The 12643-nt window shown below is 46.4% G+C and overlaps 5 protein-coding genes across 5 annotated transcripts; 2 read left to right on the top strand and 3 right to left on the bottom strand.

Annotated features, from left to right (window-relative positions):
- Positions 1-2627: 2627 nt before the first annotated feature.
- On the top strand, positions 2628-4301 carry F4822DRAFT_428681 (uncharacterized protein; the record flags this gene model as incomplete). The annotated part of the gene is made up of 4 exons (XM_051460951.1): positions 2628-2941; positions 3003-3204; positions 3265-3465; positions 3531-4301. 4 exons carry the CDS (start codon positions 2628-2630, stop codon positions 4299-4301), a joined length of 1488 nt encoding a protein of 495 aa, XP_051316118.1.
- Positions 4302-4708: 407 nt separating this feature from the next.
- Positions 4709-6594, bottom strand: F4822DRAFT_233317 (uncharacterized protein). The gene has a single exon (XM_051454171.1). It carries the CDS (start codon positions 6261-6263, stop codon positions 4920-4922), a length of 1344 nt encoding a protein of 447 aa, XP_051316117.1. The 5' UTR covers positions 6264-6594; the 3' UTR covers positions 4709-4919.
- Positions 6595-6925: 331 nt separating this feature from the next.
- F4822DRAFT_233353 (uncharacterized protein) lies at positions 6926-8913 on the top strand. The gene has a single exon (XM_051454172.1). The coding sequence runs from the start codon at positions 7038-7040 to the stop codon at positions 8805-8807; it is 1770 nt and encodes a 589-aa protein (XP_051316116.1). The 5' UTR covers positions 6926-7037; the 3' UTR covers positions 8808-8913.
- F4822DRAFT_233278 (uncharacterized protein) lies at positions 8913-10227 on the bottom strand. Its single transcript, XM_051454170.1, has one exon. It carries the CDS (start codon positions 9664-9666, stop codon positions 9019-9021), a length of 648 nt encoding a protein of 215 aa, XP_051316115.1. The 5' UTR covers positions 9667-10227; the 3' UTR covers positions 8913-9018.
- F4822DRAFT_233277 (kinase-like domain-containing protein) lies at positions 10228-12604 on the bottom strand. Its single transcript, XM_051454169.1, has 7 exons — positions 12094-12604; positions 11843-12044; positions 11762-11782; positions 11579-11648; positions 11370-11477; positions 11227-11293; positions 10228-11154 (listed from the first exon to the last, which is right to left on the bottom strand). Exons 1-7 carry the CDS (start codon positions 12358-12360, stop codon positions 10789-10791), a joined length of 1101 nt encoding a protein of 366 aa, XP_051316114.1. The 5' UTR covers positions 12361-12604; the 3' UTR covers positions 10228-10788.
- Positions 12605-12643: the final 39 nt, after the last annotated feature.

Below are 12643 nucleotides of genomic sequence, written 5' to 3'. Positions count from 1 at the left end.
TACCTAGATACCTACCTAGGTAGATATGTAGGAAGATGGCAATTCAATTCGGACCTTGGAAGCTAGGTCGGCCTCGGAAGTACGGATCAAAGAGTTGCTGTAGCGTCGCAGCAAGCCTTGTCATCAGCTGCAGTTTTCCATAGGTATTGGTGCAGGTAACCTTGACCATAGCTAGACAACTCATTTCGTGACCGAAAATCAGCATTACCCTTCCGTTACGGTTGGTCCAGCACCTCGAATCGGCGGTACTTAGCCTCGGTGCATTTCATTAATTTGTAGGAGCCGTTCGCCATTGGACCGATGGTGCAGCTTGCATCATGTAGTGTAGCAAACCGCCCGCGCTCTTAATCAATGCCTTTGTTCACCGCAACGGTAATTCGAACACGCCGATTAAGCGTGTTCTCGCGGTGCGTTACCCTTCCCTGCTAAGATCCCCACGATACACTTGATTGGAGGTGTTCTTAGCTGCAAATCATAGCTATCAGCTAAGTAAATTGTCAAATCTTCGGATGTCGATCATGAGCTTGCACACTCTAAAGCAGTTACCCCTGGAAAATTCAATCCAATCGATCGGCAACAAATTTTGACATGTTGCTTTTTAGCCGATCGAACCAACTTTTCTAGACCCTGTTAATGTTTAAGAACCAGAGAGTCCACGTGGAGAAGGATGGGATGTAAGACACGCGCGGGATGTTATAAATTTGATACAGGGATTAAAGACAGGTTCGGGTTCGCTTCGTACCTAATTGTTTGGATCTCCAAGTCTAGTCTATTGGTCTGTTTGCTTCCCACGATGTTCACTTAAACTTACAAGAGACTAGCAATTCGCCCGAGCTGCTTGCGAAGAGTAAGCGCTGGAAGTTCTAATTATGTCTACCTACTCAGATCTGAAGTCTACCTAGTTGTCTAATCGATCGGGGTGAAAAGCTCAATCCTCCAAAAATCCCGAATTGCACTTAGATATGCACCTTCTTTCAGCTGATGGTTTCTTCGGTAACCTGACTTAGTATCATTTCAGAAGGCTTCCGTGGTCATGCGGGCTGTTGAGATCTGCGGGGGATTTTGACGCAAGTTTATGTATTTGTACTGTAGATCCGCAGCGCTTTAGCTACCGTTCCGAAATGGCTTGTTAGGAGCTATGGCGAAAAGCTAATACTTCCCTTACATGCTCCCATGTGCGTTTAGCATCTGCATGTCACCCCCCAGATCAAACGGGAAGGGAAGGCCTAGACGGACTTTTCTAACAAATCTAGTAGTAACGTCCGCTATATTTCTGCATTTTCTAGAAGGAATCGATCCCTTGAATGAAAGTATTTTTCATAAGGCTGTGAGCGACTTAATACCAATTTTGCTGTGCATTAGCTTACTCCTTCCCGTATCCAAATGTCATGGTGAGCGATTGCTTACAAGCAGGTCCCTAGACCAAAATGCTCTCAAGAGAACGGCCTACCGTGATTTCCTTGCAGCCTTCCATGTCTAGTTCTCTATTTCCTCGGATAGTATTGCCTGGTCGTGTAACGATGTAAATGAAAGCAGGTACAAGTCTAAGTCTAGGAACAATGGGGTGGACTGGTAAATTGCTGACCAATGCTACCACCCTCTACCTCATCTCTGCGACTCGCCTCTCTCCTTCAGTTTCGCATCCGATGTACCTTAGACCAACCTCCATTTAATATCTAGGTACTCATGGACGCCTCTTCTAGCTGTACATATAGATAGCCAAGGCTGAGGATGTCCTTAGACATGCATCCATCCAATCAACAATTTCTCCCTACCTAGATACCTATGTACATTACTCCTCCTTCAATACCGTCACGATACAGTACAGAGGTGGTTTATATCTAACCGGGAAGCGAAGGCTGCGGATACCTGCGTCCCAAAGCTCTTCTACTATTTCGCTTCTATCGATACCTCGATATTTTCACGTTAACCCTTATTATACATACAGCGCGCCTCGGTTGGGCCACGCAGTAATTCAATTATAATTCTTAATTCAACTTACCTTTTACACTTCTTCGTCGTTGTTGTTACTCCGAAGTCAATCCCTATTATTCGAACGAGTGGCATACCTACCTAAAGCAACTCCCTTCTGGGCTCGCTTTTCTTCACTATTTACCAACCTACCCCCCCTATTCAATCATTAACTTCAAAACTTTCCTTACTAGTAATAGGTCACATCATCTCATTCATAAACGTGAGGATTTGTGTCCATACTCAACCTGATCCATCGCGTCCTCACTTTAGTCATCTTCCTCAACATCCACTCACACGGGTCTCCTATTCTATAGCAATTGTTTTGTCTTAGTCTAGTGTAGTCAAACTATCGAGAATCTCTTTACATTTCTTTTTACTAGGTGTTATCGGTCTTCCTCGGATATTGGAATCGCGGAGCGTGATTGTATAACGAGATACATTATCAGACTCAAATACCCTGCTCATCTCCATTCATGGCGAAACCAGGCTGACTACCACCGACTTACCTCCTCAATTTGGTTACTTTCTTGGATTTGAGTTATACTAAGCACGACGGCGCTCATACGGCTTCACCTCCTCGCTCTGACGAGTTACATCCTCAATCAATATTCCTATGAACTCCGAATTACTCCGAAGACGTGATAATAGCCGTTATGAATAGTACGATACACATAGACGACCCTGATGGATCGGGTCAGACCACCACATCCAATGTTTTCACAAAGCAGCATATCGAAACCATCGTTATCTTCGAGAGATTGGGTGCTGCCTTGTCCGTCACTGGGGTCCTTCTCATATTCGTCGCCTACGCTGTTTTCAAAAGACTTCGTACCGTGCCGAATACGTTCATTGTTTTCGCCTCTTTCGCGAACCTGGGAGCTAGTATTGCTTGTTTAATAGGATATTCAGGGGTACTAGCGGGGTCGAATAGCCATCTATGCCAGGCACAAGCCTTCATGTTTGAACTGTAAGTCAATTGTAATTCCTTTCAGGGGTGGGAAAGTGAACCCGGGCTGATCTCAGACTAGATTTATGCAATCAGATCCATGGTGGTCATTTGCCATGGCAGTCAATGTATACATGGTATTCTTCTTCTCCGCCAACCCGAAGAGCTTTCTTAGTTACTGGTGGGCGTACTTCCTCGTCTGCTACGGAATACCCTTCATTCCCTCGTTATGGCTACTTATTGTTCACGGTGGAGACGGGCAGAATGTATACGGCGATGCGACGGTAAGCCACCTCTATCCCTTCGCGTCAAGCCTTTATTATATATACTGATGTTTAGCTTAGATATGGTGTTGGATAGATAAGGACTGGTCCAACCTTCGCATCTACACGTACTACCTCCCAATATGGGTCTGCATCATCCTCTCAACCTGTATCTACATAGCCGTCGGTTACTATGTCTTCAAGCAGCGTAACCAGTTACGCAACCTATCTCTAAGCAACCCTACCCATGAACCGCCAATGTCGCGTGACTCAGGAGAGAAAGTAAGTTCATTATCCAACTTCGCGTGATTAACAGCTTAGACTAAGATAACTAATGATATCAGCAGACCCTCTTCACAAACGCAGCCGTAATGGGCAGCATAAACCGCGAAGTCGTACAAGTAACAACCGTAAACTCCACCTCGGCTCCAGCCTCCACACTCACCAGCCCCTCCTCCCCAACCGCACCAATGCACTGGTTCGACGGTCCCCCCGACACACACCCCTACTACGACGGCCCCTCATCCCCTATCTCGCCCCCAAACCCGTACCAGACAACCGTAACCCGAATAACCGCGGACCCAGCACCACGTGAAAACCTCCGCGCCAGGGTACGGGCAAATATTCAACGCTGGCGCGTGCGGTTCAGTCACATGGATCCAGTCAAACTGGCCTACCTGCGCACGTCGTTCGTCTTCGCGATCAGCGTATTCGTAACGTGGACGCCGAGCAGCGTAAACCGTGTACACGACCTAATCTACGCCGAAAGCGCTAGTTTCGCGTTGAACCTGGCGAGTGCCGTCGTACTACCACTACAAGGTGTATGGAATGCCGTTATTTTCTTTTCGACGAGTTGGTCGGCTTTACGTCAGGAGTTACGCGCGAGAAGTGATTCGCGTAGGGGAATTCCGCGGGGACATCGGGATGCAGTTGCTGCGAGACATGAGAGGGAGCGCGAGAGAGCAGTTGAATTAGCACGGCGTAAGACGCATACGGGGAATGGTCAAGGGAGTAGCGATGATGCGGGGAGTGATATAAGTTGCCCGAGTACGCTCGCTAGTCATGGCGGAGGAGGCACTGTTCGGGTTATGCGTGGCGGGTCGCTCACTAGTTTGTGAGTAGCTTTACGCTGTTAATACCTGTAAAAATAAAGTGCGGTGCATGGATCGAACGTATACGAAGGATAGGCAACATATAAATCTTTCTTGGCTATGCTAGATAGATACTGGATAGAGAGGTAGCCCAGGAGGCCAGTCGATTGTTTGGCTAGGTGGTGAGCTGGTTTCAACAGGCAACATGTGGTATCTCTTTCTCGTTGGCGACTCAAGGTTTAGGGAATGGTGCTTGGCTACGACCATCTTGGTCTATGGCTTGCCTCTATAGTGTGTATAGAGTATACTATCCTAAAAAAAGGCTTCTACGGAGTGCCATTCAAGATAGACGTAGTCCCACTTGCAGCCTAGTAATACTTGCCGTTAATATCTTTTTCAACGCGCGGGTAGGTCAATAACAATATGCGAGTGAAGGTGGGGTGATACTTCTTCAGGGTAATTTGTAAAAAGACGGTCGCGCAGAGAGAAATAATACATGAATTTATAAATAATCGCTATAGTGATGCATAATGCAGTAAATCCAATCGTATGTCGTACCAATTAGCAAAGCAAGGAAATATACTGGGGTGAATCGTCTGCTCTGTAACGCACCGATGAGAGTCGATTTCTAACCCAGGTTGCCGTTCATGATTCCATCTTCGCGACGAGACTTTCTGGTACTAGGGCTTGTTCTAGGGTGGTAGGGTCCTCACGGAACTGGGGATTCTGTACCACGTTTTTGAGAGTAGCCAATACATTCCGTTCTATAACACTAACGGGCCCATCCGGTTTTTCGGGAGCAGACATTACTTTATTTAAGTAACGGAGTGCGCTCTGAAGCCGACGCTCCTTAGCTTCTGACGTTCCAGGGCCACTGGCATCAACTGCTTGAGTGATGAGGGCCGGAATGTATGTGACCTGTACGGCTGGGGTTTCGACAGATCCGTCAATATTGAGGGATTCGCGTAATGACTGCCTCACATCGTCTTCAAGAGTCGTCCACGCTCGGTCGTATAATTCAGCGGTCGCAGGGTCTGCAGCACTGGTCATGCATAAGAGTCGTGCAAGAGCCCGATCATCTTCGACTTCCAGATCCAACTTCCGGAACCCTTTTTCTTGAAGTAGCTCGAGGCGACGCGTCAGGACTAGATCGTAACCCTCGCGTAAAGTCAAGCCATCCGATATTATGCCTATTCCGACTTCGTATACTGTAGAGTAGGCATCAAAATTCGATTGAGTCAGCTTTTTTGCGCAAGTCCAATCAAGGTGGCCGGCGGCGCCCGCAATGTCTAGCATTTGTTCGAGGAAGCGTAGCCGAAAGCTGCGGGCATGGTCCCTCATTTTTTCAAAGTTGGCCAAGCAAGCAGGCACATTTTCTGCCTGAGCCAATTGCCCAAAGTTGAATTCGGCCCCCAATTCCATGCCGTATATCATATCAGATCGATCTGCTTCGGACAGGCGCTCCAGACAGCCTAGCAGGCCTCCTCTAGCAGCTTTCAAAAGAATCATGTCGTGATTTAAATGGCTAATATCTTCTCCAGTTGCCGTTTGATAGTCAATCGCAAGTTGGTCATCTTTTCCTATATCATTTACTATTATGGAAGTAATGATAAAGTACAATTCTTCCGAGGTCTTGATTGACTCCCTGTAGAAGTTATGTATCCAATCAAACGACTCACGAGAAAGTCGTAGGGCCTCGGCTTGGTTCGAAACTAGTATATCGTATTGATTGTTATGAACCCATCTCAATGCTAGCAGTCCAACGAGGGTACGATTGACCTCATCATACTCTTCTCCGTATAGTATCACTGAGGGTGATACGGCCGATGGCTTACTGTCATTGCCACCGACGGAGTAGGCACGCTTGAGCCGATCTACCTCGGGCTTGAATTCATCATAGATAAGTGGGAAGAACTCCTTATCGGGAAGTTGGAAAAGTTCATCTGGTTCTTCGACGTAGTCGCGCAGGGAACGCGAATCGGTGGTCATATTTAGATCATACTCGGGCAATGAGAATTGATGGATATGTTAAAAGTAAAAATCGATGGGAGTGTTGAGGTCTCTGAAGATAATGAACTGAGGCTATGCTGGGCTATGCTTGCGAGCTAATTTTTGAAGATGGGAAGTGGAAATATGTAGACGAATAGTACGAAGAGCGGGGTTGTAGTGAGCTTAATGTCTTCGTTACACATATGACACGATTATGAGTGAGATACTTGTTTGTTACTAATGTCACGGTTTATTTGTAGCGTACTTAGAGCTTGATGAATTGAATTAATTTCTTCAGTTAGCTTGGATGGAAGTTAAAGAGCTTAATGGCTCTTACAAAAGTATATCGTAAGTGAAAATGTTGCACGTTTCAAATGTTACTTATGTACCTGAGTACATTACCCCACATCACGCAGAAAGAGGGGAAATAGAGGCCAATCTCCAAACCCAACAGCCCTATTTAACCACTAATTCAGCACCTCTAGTATCACTCCAGATACCTACATACACCAACATCACCAACAGAGTGTGTTCCATAATCATCTTATGACTCATTAGCGAGGTACAACTACTAAACATAAGTTGAGATTTATCGTCGTACGATGATGATAGTCATGGCGATATCACATTGGTTAGTACCCAGGCATCGTATTTTGGATCGTTCTATGAGTAGTCGGCGCCAATTCTCAAGGTAGATGTTTGAAGCCAACCAGGGAATGCTGACCAAACATTCTTTAACTCACGACCAATTCTGCACCCTAACGAATTATCACCATGCTGTCCAAGTTTCAAAGCAAGCTCCCGGCTTCACACCAGCCGTCGGCATTGCTTGAACCACAAATGCCTCAGCCAGAGAATCCACAGCTACCAACCTTAACATGCTTAGGTAACGAGGTCATTGCAATGATTGCTGATTTATTACACGACACAAGTCCGCATACAATCTCGTCTCTCGCTCTTGTTTGTTCCAACTACTATAGTATCGCGAGGTATACCCAAAACCGAGAGCTTTTACTTGAGAACGTGAAAGGCAATCCCCACCCTAGTTCAACCACGCGGCTGGCATATATAGAGAAAACCGCGACCTTTGGAGCTGTCCGCCGATTAGAAGTCCGCAACGACAAGGATGAGATTTTTCTCCCCCGATTGTGCAGATTGATCCCCAAGATGACTGGCCTTACCGACGTGGTGTGGTCGAAAACCGAGGTACCCGAGCGAATAGTCGAGCTTCTTCGAGAAAGACCTTCGATTCATTTACATGCTGAGGTAATTAATCATTCCCCTGCAAGGGATCCCGAGATCATTGATCGACTTCAAGCAAATGAAAATCTGGTTTCCCTAAACTTGGAGATAATCTATCGTGTTTCGAAGGAAGGGTTGCGCTGGTCTAGGCCGTTCAAACACGTTGTATTATCATGCCCAAATCTCCGCAAACTCAGACTTGATATCTGCCGACCGCAGCCCCATTATGGATTAATCTGTAGTACATCCTCCAACGAGGACAGAGCGGGAGGTTTCGGGTTCGTTAATGGGGAGCGTCTACCTGCTCTAGAAGAGTTAGATATAATCAATTACCCCTTCGGCATCTACGAGGACTACACTTACGAAACGAGCTACTGGGCGGATAACTTCGACTGGTCTCGACTTCTACATCTCGCAACGAATAACACAGAACTTATACTTAAAGTCGCGCCGCATCTTACGTCTCTGAAAGAATTCCACAGCTCTTATGCATCTGGGCTTACCATGATCTTTCTGAATCAAGTCCCAAGTGCTCTTGAGAGCATTGCTATCTCGAGACCCGAAGGTGTCAATGGGTCGAAGTCCTTATTGGAGGCTGTGCTAGTACATAGGCAAAGCTTGAAAAGGCTGACTATCCACCAGAAGGAGGATTATTATGGAAGGTGGGAAAAGTTGGCCATTGATATCGAGACGTTAACCAAGATTCGCGACGGATGTCCACACATCGAGGAACTGGGCCTCGACCTCTATCGCGACGATGGATGGCCATATAAAGCACTCAGGATACTTGCATCATTTCCCCGACTATGCCATCTCAAATTATATTTTCAACTTGGAATAGCGGATGAGGACAACCCCACCGAGCCCTATGTGACCTTCTCAGCCGCCGGGAAACTGTTTCGGTATTTACAACAACAGAGTATCGACAAATTAATTAAGATACAAACATTGGAGATCAAGTCTGGCTTCCCTCCCTCTCCTTTCTATAACGACAAGCGCATCAATCCCTTATGGCATAATGACAACTCGTCTAATTTCATCTGTACCCTTTCAGATCGACATGATGCGGTTGGAAAGGAGATTTTCAGCGTTCGCTGTACGAATTTAAACCGAGAACAAAACGAATATCTCCGAAAAGTTGAGCGTGGTGAAGAAGATTCGGATTGTCCATACTCCAATGTCGAGGCTTTCAGAGTTGCGCGCGATGGCCCTACCCCCTATTGGCAGTCAGGACGCACTCGCAATTGGAGGGCAAGTCCTGGCTATATTAAGCCCTGGATGAGAGGATGTTTCTGGGACTAAGGCTAACTCAGGAGCGAACAGGCTATTGCGAAACTTGATCTATATGGGGAGGTTTGATCGCATTAGGGGTATAATAAAGAGAAATCGTTCCAGACGATAGACTAAGATTACATTATGGACTCTAGAGTCCGTCAGTTCAAAATACTACAGAATTCAATTTACGCAGCCTGCCCACCAAATCAGGATCAAAATAGTCAAAACGTCCTCTTTATTACCCCGCCCGCACCATCTCCGGAGCCCAATCCCTCAATGCTGGATGCGCTAGCAGTGGTGGCGTCTTGAGCCGTGTGGGTGGTGGGGGTAGTGAGACACTTTCGTCGCCTTCTTCCGTAGGCTGCAAATATCGCGTGGGTGGTTGAGAGGATTTACCTCCCAAGAGTCTCTGCTGACTCTCCGAGTATGACACCTGGTAGAGCCAGTGTCCATGGCCTTCTTGCGACTGAAGTCCTATCCCATCTCCGTCCTTGACTCCCTTGGTGTTACTATTCTTAGGGTGAAAGTTTCCTCCGAGTCTCTGTATTCGTGCGTGTGCGAGCGATGTACGGCTCTGGAGCGATTTTCGGATGATTGTGCTACGTTGTACCTCTTCCTCGAATAAGAGCCGTGAATTTGTGAATCGACGTCTTCGGGCATGTTCTTCCCAAGTTAAAGTTGGATCCCGGAGGCGCGCAGCCTGAAAGGCAAGAAGGGAGGCTTGTCGCCGGCGGCGAAGTATCGCATAACAAGCGATTGCAAATACGATAACCAATGCGACGCCTACGACGGTAGAAACAGATATTATTATTTTTATAATGCGCTTGCCTGAGGACAGATTCGCAGATGATGAAGATGGATTCCTAGTAGAAATGATGGCAATCATGACGCTCGTTGGTGATGGCAGATTCGCTGGTGTAAGAACCGGAACGCGAAGTGAAGCAAGACATCTCAGACAGGCGTAGACCGAAAGTCCACCCGGAAGAGACTGATTAAAATCCTTTAATTCACCTCGAGACTCTTTTACAATTGATACAACGCGTCATATTGTTACACTTGAAAGCGACGGATCTAAAAATGGAACCTAGAGGTTTCTGTCTACTGTGCGCCACTTTCGTTAAGCTAGAAATGCGGCGGGTTTCAATTCGTCGATTAAAAACTAGATAAGGAGATGCTAAAGAAGATGGTGACCTAACTATCGTCGGATACGGGATCGAGAAAGATATCGTAGCCAGTGATCGAGATGTAGTTGACCGTCCCTTGCGGCTTGCAGCTTCTGATTGGTTTCGTACCTGGAAAGACTAAATCGGCCAGGAACAGAGCAATACGAGGTTTGCTAGAGCGAATTCCGAGACTTATTTGCTACTTTATATATTCGGAAGCGAATCCATCGCTTTGTGTTGCCGTAATCGGGTTCGTAAAACATTTTCCGGTGGCTCTATCGTGTACCACCGTGGCGCACCACCGCTGACGTCGATTGCGCAAGCGTGAGGGGCCTGATCTTTGGAAATATTTTCAAGTTTTCCCGCCTAATACATCACCGTATGTTCGAGCTACTTATGGGGTTTCCCGGTCAAGATAGTAAAGGGTGAATCGAGCTCAGTGTTAGCGCACCTATTGCTTCAGTACCTGATAGAACTAATGGTTTTTCCTACGGCTACGTTTGGAGGGCCAATTTTATTGTCGGGGGATGTCCCATGTCTTGGATTATCCAGCCGACGCCCACATTTTCAACCAGCATCATCCCTATCACCATCTTAACCTCACATACCCGGGTATTCCTGGAATAGAGCAGCCTTGAAAGCCGAGCCCTTATCGACGACGTTTATCGACAAGCTGGGATATCATATTGAGGCCTGATAGCCCTTCTTTATAGTACGATAAAAACTTCCGCCAGTCAATAGCAACCCCAATACCTATATACACGGCCGAGTACTTGGGTACCCGGATACGGCCGCAACCCTAACCTGGTGCATCCACTAGCTGAGACAAGAGCCCAAACTCCCACCTACGCATCAAATATACAAGCCTGCACAATCGCGTGAATCCTTTCATCAGTCTCCTGCTCTCTTCCACGATTAATGTGCGCGTATTGATTTGGATCGGTATTCAAGATTTTAGCCCCAGCCCACCTCTCAAGTTCTTCCAACGTCGGGCGATCGCGATAGTCGACGGCCAAACACGCGGCAAGGACGAGTCGTAAATCTTTATCGACGAGAGGATACGGGTCCGGCGTGCCATTATCGAAATCTTCTAATATACCCGCAGCGGGCGACAAGACGTCGTCGGCTCGGCCGAGTTCGGATAGGTCCACTTCCATTTCTTCTCCAGAGTATTTACGGTCTGTTTGAAGCCCTATTACGCTAGCCATCATCTATTCTCGCGTTAGTTAAATGGAAACCTGGCTTGGGGAATTGGGTAGGTGTGATGGATATTCTTTACGTACTATACCTATGTCCAATATGTTGCTCTGTTCGCCTGTGGGGTGTTGGCGGGCATGACTATCTTCCTCCCTAGATTTGAGTTGACATTTAGCAACGTATGGAATCATTTCAATCATCAAAGTACATAGGAAGGTATACGACTTACGACAAATCTGCTAGCCCAAAGTCGAGTAACTTCAATATCGGGGAGAGGCCGTGTTCGCGGCCACGCATGTATGATCCAAACAGAAGATTATCGCCGTGTATGTCGTTACTAACAATGAATGAGTATTTTAGGAACTACAAAATTAAATTCGACCGTGTCCCAGGAGTTTCCTCCGGGATAGGCTGGATGTTTATGGTATGGGCACTTACTGAGCTAGTCCGCTAGGATCTATCGCCTTAGCCGTCTCAAGGTCTTTATAATTTTTGACAGGCCAAGCCACTGCCGTCAAGATCAGTACTCGCAAATTTCGCATTTCAATTCATTTACCTAGATCGAAAAGTTCTAGGTCCTAGATGGGCTATGTGTAATAATGAGTCTCTAGTGTTACTTACTTGCAATATAGGCACGGATCACTGATACAAGAAAACGTCAACTTCTAACCATCGGAGATAGATTAATGTAGGAAAACTGACTGCAGAAGAATATTGACCAAAGCAAACGGTTTGGCAGAACCTTAAGTCCTTTTTCTTTCGCTCGCACCATGAAAGTCGTGAGGGTGTCATTCTCGATATGTTCTAGGAATGCCCAGGCCCAGCCATAGCTTTCCCTAGCCGGTTTCAGAGGGTCGTTGGGGCTAGTAAATATCGTAACGATGTGCCTACAATACCTCAAACCCTACAACATCGTTAGCTATTAATCTAGGTCGGGAATATATTCGCATTACCTTTAGGATAATTGCCTCCCTCCGTAACCCCTCGACGTCCGAACCTCTCTGGGGATCTGCGATTTTGAGCACTAGCAACCGCTGATTAGATGCCTTAACCGATGACGACACATACTTGACCTTGTATACACCACCTTGGCCGCCCTTAGCATGGAATTTTTCTAGATAAAATCTTTGCTTCAAATCTGACTCAAAAAAGCTTCGTATTAAATATGCCTGGCTTTGCAGAGATGGCTTACGTGAGCTCCTGAGAGTGCGACGATTCATATTTTAAAGTGGTACGATACGATACTTCTCGATTAATTCGATCATATTGTGCCTCCATCAGTAGATAGAACCCCCGGAGTTAACGGTTATTGTTGTCTTTATCATAAACATGGCGGTTTGTTGATAGCGCTTCCGTTTCCGGTTTTGTACGAACTCGGGTACACAAGGCACCTTGTTTAATTCGTTAAGATCCTTACATTGGAATAATGCGCCTTATAGCCTGATACATGTTCAGTTAGTTCACTATAGGGAACAATGATCACTTGAGAAATGAAACAATTGT

Source organism: Hypoxylon trugodes (assembly GCF_022578975.1).
Source record: "Hypoxylon trugodes strain CBS 135444 unplaced genomic scaffold F4822scaffold_4, whole genome shotgun sequence".
In the NCBI taxonomy this organism is placed as follows: Eukaryota; Fungi; Ascomycota; class Sordariomycetes; order Xylariales; family Hypoxylaceae; genus Hypoxylon; species Hypoxylon trugodes.
This window is presented reverse-complemented; position numbering and strand designations above follow the sequence as displayed.

Bases quoted from the DNA above. Each gene is read 5' to 3' on its own strand.
- F4822DRAFT_233317 (XM_051454171.1), bottom strand. From the start codon at position 6,263: ATGACCACCGATTCGCGTTCCCTGCGCGACTACGTCGAAGAACCAGAT.
- F4822DRAFT_233353 (XM_051454172.1), top strand. From the start codon at position 7,038: ATGCTGTCCAAGTTTCAAAGCAAGCTCCCGGCTTCACACCAGCCGTCG.
- F4822DRAFT_233278 (XM_051454170.1), bottom strand. From the start codon at position 9,666: ATGATTGCCATCATTTCTACTAGGAATCCATCTTCATCATCTGCGAAT.
- F4822DRAFT_233277 (XM_051454169.1), bottom strand. From the start codon at position 12,360: ATGAATCGTCGCACTCTCAGGAGCTCACGTAAGCCATCTCTGCAAAGC. The intron at 12,045-12,093 runs GTAATGCGAATA...ACGATGTTGTAG, and splicing joins GGGAGGCAATTATCCTAAAG to GGTTTGAGGTATTGTAGGCA. The intron at 11,294-11,369 runs GTAAGTCGTATA...ACTCAAATCTAG, and splicing joins TTTGGGCTAGCAGATTTGTC to GGAGGAAGATAGTCATGCCC.